General features: G+C 41.0%; 1 protein-coding gene across 3 annotated transcripts in view; it reads left to right on the top strand.

Annotated features, from left to right (window-relative positions):
- Positions 1-13,377, top strand: part of LOC138246159 (zinc finger protein 25-like) — a 100,510-nt gene that overhangs the window by 20,235 nt on the left and 66,898 nt on the right. For all 3 annotated transcript variants that reach the window (XM_069200457.1, XM_069200456.1, XM_069200458.1), the window contains exon 3: positions 6,467-6,580. In XM_069200457.1, the coding sequence (XP_069056558.1) occupies positions 6,467-6,580 (114 nt within the window). The remainder of the gene's footprint in view (positions 1-6,466; positions 6,581-13,377) is intronic.

The raw sequence follows: 13,377 nt of genomic DNA, 5'->3' as shown, positions 1-13,377 counted from the left end.
GAATTTTTTTCATATGTAATTGTTCCAAACTTTATTCATTTCATCCCATGAGTTTAGATAGCCTTTATGTGATTTAAACAACTCCGTCAGTGTTTCATAAATAATTTCTCCTCATTCTTGAATCATCGAACTTTACAATGCACAAAATGACAACAACACATGTTTCGTCAATGTTGCATAAGTGGCAGCTGACTCCTTCAGGTGTAGCACCCGTCATTAGAAGCATATCCAATTACCAGTAAAAAATAATCCTTGTGACGTAAACAGTCCCAACCAGAAAAGTCTATGTGTGGGCCAAGTGTATCCAACCCATCCTACAAGCTTATGAACAACTGGGAGAGTACTCCCGTAGCACTGATTGTCTGGTCGTTCTAACACGTATACAGGCGATTGATGAGAGAGAGCGCAATCTTAATTGATCCCTGGGATGACCAATAAGCCCTGGACAATAGGCTACGGAAGGGGAAGAGAAATGGAGGATCTTGTAGGGGAGACGTTGTTCAGGGATGGGGGAAGCAATTGTTTTTTTTTTTCCCCTTTGTCCTTTACACAAAGTGTATCAGCATAGTCCAGTTGTACTAACTCCGACCCTTATAGAACTAAATTCTAATCAAAATATATTTTAACTTTCATTCGGGGCCAGAAAGTCCTCAACCAGATGAAAACTCTCGGGTCTTAATCTTTCACTTTGTCGAGCATGGAGGACAAGAAATCTTCCTGTCATGTGTTTGGTGCATAGGTAGTGAGTATAGCTCTATTTATCCCCTTTATATGGCCCTTTAAGTACACATATGTGCCATCCTTCATATCACACGCTACCTTATGTACTCTATTATGGAGATCTGTATGAAATGTTACCAATACTTCACCCCTCTTTGTCTCAGCAGTTGCACAATACTAAAGGGAATACACTTTTTGTTTTTTTTTTAAAGTGAAGCATCCTTTTTGACCATCTGAATGTTTTTCTGGAGGCATGGTGTCAGGCATTACTCTCTCACATTGCCCACCAGACTTTGTTTTTCTTGACTAGAAAGTTTTACCTCCATACATTCCATGGAATGAGTGTCACAATAATGTTAATGTGAACGGAATTTTCATGCTATCTTTGACCTCTATAACCCTATGAGTCAGCGCATTCCTCAGAGTACCTGTACTGATCCCTATCAATGTTGCTGATCCATGTAGACCTGTTCACAACTTCACCCTCATACTCTACCAACATTCCCCCCAAAAAAAACATCTTGCCCAAGCACCATCAACATTGTAGCCCTGGGAATAGAACCTAATATAAAGTATGAATAGCTCTAGCAGGGCGAATTCGAGTGCATAAGTCAGCTAGTAGTAACCTTTCTATTGTTATCGGCAATGATTATTAAGGTTCTACTTGAATACTTTCCAACACGTTTGGTATGAACGAGATATCATTTATGTGCTTTGTTTATCATATAGGATACTACACATGTTCATGCATAAAATGTTTCTCATTTATCCTGAAACACAGAAACACGTGTGCAGTTAATTGTACAAAAAAAGTGTCACATATATCTTAAATAAAGCACAATCCTTGCCAAGGCAGTATGTTTTATTGGTGACGGTCAAACCCATTCTTCAGGACTTTGTACCGCCAGTAGGTAGGTCGCCTAAGACATAACACCGTCTCAAAGAGTTACATATTCAATGTCTTTTATTATTTGGAGCAATGGCCTGTAGCAACATTTTATATCTTAAGGGTCTTGTTTGCAGGCTCCTTTCAATATGGTTGACTCGTTTCTGCTTCTTTGGTTTAAGGCCTCTTCAGGACTGAGCAAGGGTATGCCTATGCACTTAGGAATAAATAATTATAAATTTATAATTATAAGGTCCACAAGGGCCATTGTTAAATATGATATCATGCATGAATACAAAAATCAACTTGTGCATCAATACAAAAAAATCCATACATTTGTACACATATTTAACATCCAGAAAATTGTGCCTTACAGAAAACAGCAACTAGTGGAGACTTAATCACCTTATCACCGTTGATGCAGTGTTTAACTCTCAAAGATAAAGAAGTGCAGCTAGCGAAAAGCATGTGAAAAAAACACTGAGAGTGAACCACCATGATGCCAGGGATCCTATTCGGTGGCTACGGTAAAGACTATGCAAATTCTGGCCATAATATCATGATAGGCTGCAGCTTCCCTAAAAGAAGCGCTAACACTACCACTGTATTGCCTATACAAAACAACAATAGTACCTTGACAGAGGTGCTCAGTAAAGAACTGTCCTTTGTAACCTCTACCATACAAGATCCCATGCAATCAATAATTTAACTTTTACAAGTTCTAAGGAACATTTGACTACTTCTCTAACAGAGAGTACTCAAGTGAAGAAAGTACTACTGGTCTCAAAAATAAATCTAGTCTTTGTCCCCTTTACTGTTGATATGCCCCCAAAGGTGACAGTTTTTGAAGATACTATTCCTTGTGAAGTTAATCAAAATCAAAAACATTTGTTTGTACCTATAAATCTTACATACGATGAATTGCAAACTTTGAAATCTTTGTCAAGCAAATCTCAGATTATTGCGAAGCCCACCAATAAAGGTGCTGGGATAGTTGTGATGAACATGAGAAACATGACAGAGAGGTTCCACATCAATTAGTTGAAAAAGAACATTACTACCCTCTCCTGGTGAATCCCACTCCAGATTTAAAGCATCAAATATTGTCCATCACGGAAGATGCCCAAGCCAATTATTGGACTAGTATCAAAGAATTTGATTTCCTCAATAAAAAAAAATATTGAAAAAATAAAAACAATTTGCCGATTTAAAAAAAAAAAAAAAAAAAAGTATGGATCAATACTTGAGCCTCTTGCTTATTCTATAGATTTTTTTCTTAAACCTCTAGCAGAAGAGACTAAATCATACATTAGGGACTCCTTGGACTTCATCACTAAGTGTGACACACTTAATTTTGACAGCAATAATGAGGTGTTGGTTACGATGGACATTCAGTCCTTGTATTCCAACATCCCGCAAGATGAAGCCCTGGCAGTAATTGATGATGCGTTGTCCAAAAGACCGTAACCCACAACAGTTCCTTCTCAGTTTCTCATGGCACTTGCCACTTTATGTCTTAAGACAAACTTTTTTGCTTTTACGAACAACCTCTTCCTACAAGTTAAAGGAGTAGCTATGGGCTGTTCTTTTGCCCCTTAGATAGCAAATATTTTATGGCATATTTTGAAGACAAATAGATTTATGGTATCAATAACATGTACATTGCCAACGTTATTTCCTGGCATAGATACATAGACAATGTCTTTCTGATCTGTCATGGCACAGAAGCTGAACTCACCAATCTCAATGGATGGTTGAATAATAGTTCCCCAGACCTTAAAATTACAATAACAAAAAGCAAGGATAGGCTTAACTTCCTTGATTTGTTGATCCCATCGAGGATGGTAAAATATACACATGTTTTACACCAAACCCACTGATTGTAATGCCCTTTTGCATTATAACAGCAACCATCCCAAATCACACAAAAAAAAAATCTTCCATATGGCAGTTTCTGCGCATACGTAGAAACAGCAGCTAAAGGGAAGACTACTTTGCAAATGGTGAAACCTTGTGTAAAAAACCTATCAGTTGGGGTTATCCAAGGAAACAGGTCAAGAATGCCATGAAAAGAGCGTAGTTCACACCCAGAGAATGCTTCTTGATGCCAAGGGTAAAAACAACAGCTTTCTGTTTACTTGTGTGTTGACGTTTTCCACCATTGCCAACAAAATAAAGAAATTTATTAAAAGAAATTGGAAGATTTTAGCACCTTTTGATATACCTAATCCATTATTTTCGTTGAGAAGAGGCAAAATTTACAGCAGCACCTGGTTAGAGCTAACCGGAAATCAGAAACACAAAATCTAACACTGGTAACAGGACATCACAAATGCGTACATTGTTTGGCCTGTAACTATACTAATAATTCCAAAGAGATGACCATCAATGGCAGAAGACACAGACAATAGGTTTTTCCTAACTGCAATACTAAAAATGTGGTATATTGTGTCTGGTGTCCCTGTGGAAACCCATGCATAGGACAAACTACTCCACCTGTAAAGAATCGTATTCTACCTCACAGGTGACAGATACTGTGTAAAACATCTGGAACATCTTTAGTACAACATTTTGATTTGGCTGACCACTCAGAGAATGAGATCAAGTGGTCAGTCCTATTTGTTGCACATACAGACACAAGACGTGGCTCAGTAGAATCACTCCTACTAAGATCTGAATCTCAGTACATTGAAACATTCCAGGCACACACACACAAGTTTTGAACGAACATGATGAATTACTGGTATTAATTAGAACCTGAAAGTATTCTGTGTGACATTTCATACAATGTATTCATGCGTTGAAATCAATCCATTTACGTTTTTATTATTATTATTGTTCCTCTGTTTTTATAGTTTTTCACATGAGGTAGTGCTGTACGGGAATAAAGCTAAAAAAGGTTTTAAGTATGTTATATCTCATCAGAATAATCTTATCCTTAGTTAACCGTTGATACAGTGGACTTCTTAATCCTTTGTTGCCTTCATAGGTTGTCCTGTTGTTGTTTTTTTTTACTTTGATCCTCTTACCATAGCTTGTGCAGCTACCCCTAAGGTTTTTTGATCCAATCCTTGTAACGCCCACCTCACCCAAGATGGGGCCCATTGGTTGCCAATTACATTGCCCATCTTTGGAGAACACAATTATACACGGTCGGACACTGTGGACGAGCTTCTGGTATAGCTACCTAGTCATACTCCATGCATGCACATTTCTCCCGAGATACCCAGTCTCTGCCCCTATAGCCATAACGCATAGTCTCCCTGCGTTCGGGAGTCCTCGCAGGACTTGTATAATTAGAGACCAGTAGCCGTCTACACCAGGCCGAGATGGTAGGCATGTGATTCTGTGCTATGTCTTCATAGCACAGAATCACATGCTTGCCATGCCCCCGGTGTCCACACCTTCAAATGGAGTCAGGTCTTCAACTTGATCCTTAGGTTCATGCAGAAGAATGTTTTGTATGCGTGGGTCAGTATAAAGTATTACCCATGCAACGGGATGCTGTAGTAAGCTGAGTACTCACCGACCTTAGAGAACAAGCTGGTTCATGGTTCAGCCTAAAACTTGATGTATTTTTTCCACTGGTCGCCAGTGGAAAGTAATAATGTAAGTTGTCCAGGGAGTATCCAAGACTACTCTAGTGAAGGTATTTTAAAGTCGATGAACACAGAGGCCACAAGATAAGCATCAATAATGTAATCATGCTTCAGCAGAACAAAAGCAGGGGTTATCCGAAGGTGATTGGTTGCAGATATTGTATATGGTATTGGAAACGTTTTATCTTGAAGTGAAAAATCCAGTTTGAACTTTTTTGAGACATTCGGGGATAGCAGTTGTTGAAACATTGTGTTGGACATTGTTTGCAGCACTTCCATTTGGTCCGGCCTAGAAAACCTCTTTGGCTAGACTATTCCTTTATGTCCCACCATAATGTATGGGAATTGTGCATTTCTTTGGACAGTGAAGTGCAATGTAAGAATAAATAGGTTAATTACTATGGTTCTCTTCATTCCACCCTCAACGTTCCCCTTCACAACATCACCTTTGCAACATAACTGAGTAGACTGTGGTAAAGAACAGTAAGAAAGACCAGGCATATTGTGGTAGAGGACTCTCAATGTAGTTGTGAGTACTGATGCACACAGACTTTGAGTTGAGGGACAGTAGAAATAATTTGAGTATCAGAGATATTACATTGAGTTTTCTAATCACATTTATTTTCAGAACTGCATTATCTCAATTGTATTATTACCTATTTCAGCTTTTCATGGTCAGCCACTTGAAGTGTGTCCATTAATGCTCGTCTTTCCACCTTTCTTCTTGTTACTTCTTTTTATTAGATAACTCTGCTATCCTTTATATGCAACAAATCTCTTTGTGTTTGAATTACTTTAAATTATTACACTTGGAGGGTGAGCATAATCTGCTCATAAACGTCTGAAGTAGGTGTGACAATGTGTGCACCAGAAGAAAACATTGAAGGCTTCAGGATTTGTATGCTCCCCAAATAATAAGATTTAGCAACAATGGAAAACTCAAAAAGGGAGTGCGCAGAGAAAGGCATTCACACATCTATTGCTGGATATAAGTAAATATTTTTGCTGCCCTGGAACTTATGTAAAATGACAGTTGCTCTGTCCAGTGCCTGGTGTGAATGTCTCTTACAAATATTTATATGCAAGAACTGTGCATTTCATTGTCCTTCACCAAGCTAAAACCTAACACATATGGGCTGTCAGCTTTAGTGGAATTGTCTTTTACATTTTTGCTTAACTATTTTCTTCCTTCATAGGCACAACTTCTGTCCTTTTCCCTGGACTGAGATTTAATTATCTATGTTTCCTATCCCTATAACAGGCTATCAGATTGCCAATCCAGACATTTTACTTCGGATTAATAAAGGAGATGAATCTGTCATCTGGGACCCGCAGGATGAAGCAAAGGGAGCAGACAATGATGACCCATCCACGTGTAAGTAGAACTGTGTAGAATGACCTCTGAGAGGATACAGCATACTGATCGCTTTTCTCTGTGATTCCACAATTTACTTTGAATAATCAAATAAGAAACCCTTATAGATGAGCCACACATGGACAGTTTTGCAGTGTTCTTATATGGTTTTCCTTGTGGGTGTACTAGTCCAAAAAAGAAGAAAAATCTGTGTGTTTAGATATGGATTATTTTATTTAACTATTGGACCTGTCCCTTTTTGCAAGGTTATCCCCAAACCTTTTGTCTTCTTCCTCCTATTTGTTCGGATCTGTTTTTGTTGGCATCTGGGCACATTACCACTGCTAAAGTACAAGTGTTCTCTGTCTAAATTGTATTGGTGATTGGTTTATCTATGATTGGCATATTTTATTTACTAGTAAGTCCCTAGTATAGTGTACTATGTGTGTACAGGGCCTATAAATCAAATGCTGCGAGTGGGCCTGGAGCACTGATTGTGCCACCCACATGAGTAGCCCTGTTAATATGTCTCAAACCTGCCACTGCAGTGTCTGTGGGGGCACTTTTAAACTGCCATTTCAACCTTACAAGTCCACCCACTTGCCAGACCCAAACATTCCTTTTTACTACATGTAAGTCATCCCTAAGGTAGGCAGAAGGCATCCCCAAGGGCAGGGTGCAGCGTATTTAAAAAGTAGGACATGCACTGGTGTGGTTTGCATGTCCTGATAGAGAAGTACTGCTAAATTTGATTTTCATTATTGCAAGACCTGTCTCTCCCATGGGGTAACATGGGGATTGCCTTGAAATATCTTTTAAGTGTAATTTCCCATTTGGCGCAGTTAGAGATGTGGAGATTGGGATCTCTGAACTCACAATTCAAAGATACATCTTTTGGTGAAGTTGGTTTTTGAATTGTAATTTTAAAAATGCCACTTTCAGAAAGTGGGCATTTTGTTCCTTAACCATTCTGTGCTCTGTTTGCTTAACAATTCTGTGCCTCTGCCAGTCTGTGGCATACACGTCTGGGTCAGGAAGACAGTTGGGCTGTTTGTGAATTCACTCTAGACAGTCACACAAAGGGAGCTGAAGTGTGCCTTGCATATCCTGATGGCCCATCACCAGGCTGATGGGTCTTCCTGAGCTTGAGTGGTAGGAGGAGTTGACACCTGCACCTGAATAGGGCTGTGCCTATCCCCACACAAAGTAGTCTCCAACCCCCTGGGAAAGACAGGGTCTTGTGCACTACAAATACTTCTCTTTTAGCTTTGCATACTTCAAAGACAGGAATGTGTGTAAGTACTGGATCTCTGACACCATATTGTTAGAAGAAATTTGGACTGATGACATTCTGCCAGGAAGAAAAGCTGGATGATGTTGGAGGGACTGCCACTCGGCCTGTTGTTTTGTTGTGCTTGCCTGCTGCTTGCTGTTTCTGTCCTGGGAGTGGAAGGTCTGGACTTTGCTTTCTACATCCTGCTTTCCAAGGTTCTTCAAGGGCTTGAGTTGAGCCTGCCTCCTGTTAAGTTTCAGGTTCATTAGAGACTTAATCTACCAGCTCCTGGGCTCCTCTTCTGACAGCCCTGTCCTGTCAAGTGGTGGCAGATCCAGTTCTGAGCCCTTGAAGGAAGTTTTTGGTGCTATAAGAAGAAAATCCACACATCAACTTGCAGTGTCATTCCGAACCGACGCATTGCTGTAAAGATTTGACACGTCACTGTAAAGATTTGACTCATTGCCGCTGCCCACATCGGTGCGTGGTCCCTGCTTGACGCATCGAACACAGTTTTCAACGCAGGCCCCAGCTTTCCGTCGCAGCACGTCAAAAGAACCACACCGGCGTGAGTTTCGAGCCCCGCATCATCGATGTCCATGATGCACTGCCCTGACTTCGACGCAGCGCGTGCTTCATTGCTGTGAGATCGACGCATTGACCTTCGACACATTGTCCCAGGGCACCATTTTCTTCATCAGCACCACAGTAAGAAACCGATGCTTTATGCCACAAACAACACATCACCTCCCCTGTGGTAGTAAGGAACCAACACATCACCTATCCTGCCTAGCAGTAAGGAACCGGCGCATTACTTTCCATGCAGCCCGCATCAGCTTTGTTTTCGACGCATTTCTGTTACTTTGCCTCAGTCAAGGGCTTCATTGATTTCAAGAACTACAATTTAATCTCTAAAAATTCACATCTTTATTTGTGTATGTTGGATTTTTGTCATTTTGGTCTTGTTTCACTCAGATAAATATTGGCTATTTTTCTAAACTGGTGTAGAGTACGTTTGTGGTGTTTTCACTGTCTCACTGTGTGTGTGTGTATGTGTATATATATATATATATATATATATATATATATATATATATATATATATATATATATATATATATATATATATATATATATATATATACACACAAATACTTTACACATTGCTTCTGAAATAAGCCTGACTGCTTGAGCCAAGGTACAAAGGTTTGTGGCTCCCTTACCCAGACTAGAATAAGGCTCTCTACTTGGACAGGGTGCAAACCACTGCCAACTAGAGACCCTATTTCTAACATTAACCATACAAAAGGTATGTGGAATTAGCCATTGAGCCCTTCAGATGTTGTTCAAAAGTTGAGGTAGAACGAAACGGGTTGGGGGGGGCAGGGGATCAAATCTAAAGCTATCTTTTTCCTAATGCTATCGATCCTTAAAAAGGTATCACTATGAAAAATGCCTAGTAATTCTATCTTCTTCTACAGGGCCACATTTTTACACACACACCTTATGCCATGCTTTCACAATTCGTTGGTGCATTTTTCCACAGTTCTTTGTTTAATTATTTTTTAGAACAGTTCCATTATTAGTATAATTTTTTGCAACTGGGGCCTTTTTCCAATTTTCCTAGTCTTCCGTCCTTTCTTTGTGTCCAGCCCTACTATACAAACACCCCATTCACTAAGCAGGTTATACAGGTGTTATTTTAAGGATTATGTAATGTGAGAGATTTATTAATCATGTGCTGATTCCCAGGTAGTGCATCCCAGATCCCAGGTAGTGCATCTTGCTATGCAGCCTTCTTGACATCAACAATGTCAGTGCCTACACAAGCAACCCCAGGGGCCATTCAGATGCAGAAACATTTAAAATTTCTTGGAAAGCCCCAGGGTTACTGACCGCTTTGTATCTCCTTCATTTGTAACTAGCTGATGGTCGACTTTACGGACAAGATCTTCCAGTGCAGGCAAGCATTCCATCCAGCCACCCATCTAGTATGTCAGCTACCTACCTCCCCGTGCCACATCGAATCTCAGTTGAGGTCCGAGAGCAAGCTGGTTCACTCCTATTAAAGATGCTATGACTTGCCCCCACATAGGGAGTGAGCCCCGGGGACTCTGTCACTGCGCTGCTTTGCAGCTGAAAAACACTGCAAGGACCCGCCGCTATCTTAAGCATCAGAGGCTGCTGCTTCGTGGGTGTTAATTAAGCATATCTGTTGCAGAGACGGCGTCAGGGGCACAGGCAAGCAGCTCCCCTTCCCCGTTGTGCTACAACCCCAAGACCGTAAACCATGTCTTGTTAGGCGCCAGGAGCCGATGATGCTGTTGGATAACAATTCCCACCCAGTAGAGCTACACTACAGTGCAGCCATCTTGCGGCTGTCACTCTAGCACCCCCTGAAAATTACCTATTTAAAAAAAACATTGTTCATACCTCGCTACTAGAAAATCCCATCTGTCTCAGAAAGGTCTTATTTCACGACCAGCCAATCAGATGCTTACACTGAGCCTCCCACAAATTACTGGCTGTTTGTTTAATCAAGTAGAAGAGGTTTGTTGGGGCTTCTTTTCTCCTACAAGGCTTGTCACTTTGTAGTCTTCTCTTCATCCACAAGGTTTGTCACTCTATAACCTATTGAGAGTCCACTTCATAATGAAAGATGACATACTACAGTTCTGATGGGTATTGAAAGCTAAACATTTTAGATCAGTCCATCATTCCATCAACTCCATCAACATCTAAGGACTGCAACTGTCGCCAGTATCTATACTTTTCCGCTCCTCTCTTCAAGGCAAAGCTGTGCAATCAGTATACAATAATAATTCATGACATAAAATGAATGCATCACATTATGATTTGCTGTGCCATCTACAGAGCAGCAACAGTAAACACCCCAACCTACCTGTAAAAAAAAAAAAAAAAAAATACATATCTGGAGACCAGCACAAAACATAAAGCCATCAAACAGGCTGACTGCAAATCAAGATATGCGTAAGACGTGCGTCCAACATATCTGAAATAACATTCCACTGCTAACTAACCACTGGGTTATTGTCCATTATCGCTCCCTAACCTGCGGGCTACCTCCAGGGTTTATGAACCTAATCAAACAGCACTCTTCTTAAACACTACATAAGCAATTACCTGGAAGAAAACATGCTGTAATGGTACACCCCTTTTCTAACAAACAGGAATCATATTTTCCAAATGTTAACATTCAGATAGCATCTCATGTCCTTCAGTTTGTTTTAAAGGCAGGGTTACATATGAGGGTTGATAATAAACTCATATAACACACATATATGCCATTGTACAAAAAATGACAAGGCAAGTGTTACTATCATGTTTACTCAAACTCACTGCAAATATTAGAAAGGGGAAGTCTGCACCAGGCTGCTTAGAACGTCTTACCTGTGAAGGAATAAATGGAACATTCCTGTCCAGTCTATACTGACAAAAACACTTGAACTAAATGTAACATCTGTTCTTCGCGTTCATAAATTCATCCTCTTCTTAAGCCCTACTGAAAGCTGAATTTCCCCACAATATCCCAAACTATTTTGTTCACATTTAAAAAAAAAAAAAACATGAAAACTATTCATGTACTTTTTTCTGTCTAAGCTCTGCACTATACAGTCAGTCTAGTACACCCGATTGAAAAGTATCTCAATTTCACTCTGTACAAACTTGTTGTTAACCATCCACATCACAAAATCTGAACAACATCAAATCCTTCCTCAGATTAAAAGCGTAAACTATTCATCTCTGCGCTGGACTTGAAAACAGCCGTGGAAGCACTCGGGCTCTTGGTGAATTCTGTTTTATCCAGTTTATCAATCCATCCAGGCCAGCCTTCATGCAGCAGCTCATTTCGTGTGCAGCAGAATATGTTGTTTGCATGTGCAGGCGATGTGGAAGGGAGTAAAATCTTCCATCAGGAGACCCAGATTAATGCCTCACTAACCTGAGTCTACACAGAAGTTGCGTGGAAATAGTAAGCTTACTTGAAATACAGGCAAGATGACCATAACCAACTCAAGTACTTCTATATCATCTATAGACCAGTCAGTGGACTGCTAAAATTATTCCATGACTAAAAGTATAGTGACTATTCACAAATCTAGAGGCCATCTTAGAAATGCTACTCTTACCACCTGATCTCGCTCATTAATGCAGAAATGAAAAATGTCCCCAAAATTCTTGCCAGTAGTTTCCTGCCTATAGTAACCTCCCTCATTCACCCAGACCTGTGTGGCTTCATGCCTCTTCATGGCACCCGCCATTCCATTTGCAGGGTGCCTATTGCTGTGGCACATAACCAACTATTCATACATTCAGCTTCACTCACGCTCTTGGACTTTGAAATGCATTAGACTCTCTTGACTGCGGGTTCCTGTTCCAAGTCCTCTCGCAGATGGGATTCCGGCGCTGGTTCTGCTCACTTGTTAAAGTGCTCTAAGCCTGTCCCTAGGCACAGATTAGGGTAAATGTTGTCATCTCACCTCCCTTTCGGATCGGCAGGGGCACCAGGCAGGGATGCCCCCTTGTTGCCCATACTCTTCACCTTTGCAGTTGAACCTTTGGCACTTTGGGTGCTGCGTTACTCAGTGCTAAGGCCTTCACTGGAGGAATGGCATGGATGATTGCATTGCACTGTACCCTAACAGTGTCTTGCTATTCAAATTCCAACCACACCTCTCCGGACCACACATCCTTTAGCTGCTTCAACTATTCAGTGATGCCTCCAGGCTTACAGTTACTGGTCCAATCCGCTCCTGGTGTCACTGCAAGGCTGTTGGGAGTTGATTGACTGGCAGGCTTGCCTTACCATCCGCAGACCGAGCTTCCAGTATTTGGGAGTATTCACCACACTGGAACCAGGCCTGACCTGGAGCTGCAGTCTTACACCACTACTGCATCAAGTCCGCCCGGACATGACCAAATGATCCACCCTGCTGATCAATTTCCTAGGCTGTGTTGCATTTTTAAAATGGTTATCCTGCCAAAAACTGCTGTTGTCCTACCAAGCTTCTCCCCAAACACTGTTGAGCCCAAACCTGGTTCAGCACCATATCTAATGCAGTGTGCACCTTTCTGTGGGCGAATAAGTCCCCGAGGTTAGCATTTCATAAGTGTGTCCAATCGCCCTATGATGATGGGGTGGGAATGGCTGTTTCCCACCTATATTATTATGCCTCCTCGATTCCGATAATTAATGACTGGCCATTTGCAGGTACAGACGACCCTGTGTTATGCTTGGAAACCGCACTCCTTGGGCAGGGCCATATTCTGCATTTTCTATACAGTTGTCCCATCCCTCAATCTATCCCTGAAGCCACAAGAGACACTCTCCTGTGTTAGCGGCTGGACCTTCGTTGGCTTCTCTGTGACCGTAAACCCACACAGACTAAATGTTGCTGGATAATTTGAACGCCATAGAAACCAATTCTATAGGTACTTGCAGTTGCGCCACACTTTAGCAGTGTACCAGCCACAGCTGCTCGAAGTACCAGAATATAGCCTGCTTGAATCCTGGGTCTTTTGA

Source organism: Pleurodeles waltl, chromosome 7, assembly GCF_031143425.1.
Source record: "Pleurodeles waltl isolate 20211129_DDA chromosome 7, aPleWal1.hap1.20221129, whole genome shotgun sequence".
Classification (NCBI taxonomy): domain Eukaryota; kingdom Metazoa; phylum Chordata; class Amphibia; order Caudata; family Salamandridae; genus Pleurodeles; species Pleurodeles waltl.
Note: the sequence above shows the minus strand (reverse complement) of the source record. Positions and strands in the feature narration are given on the sequence as shown.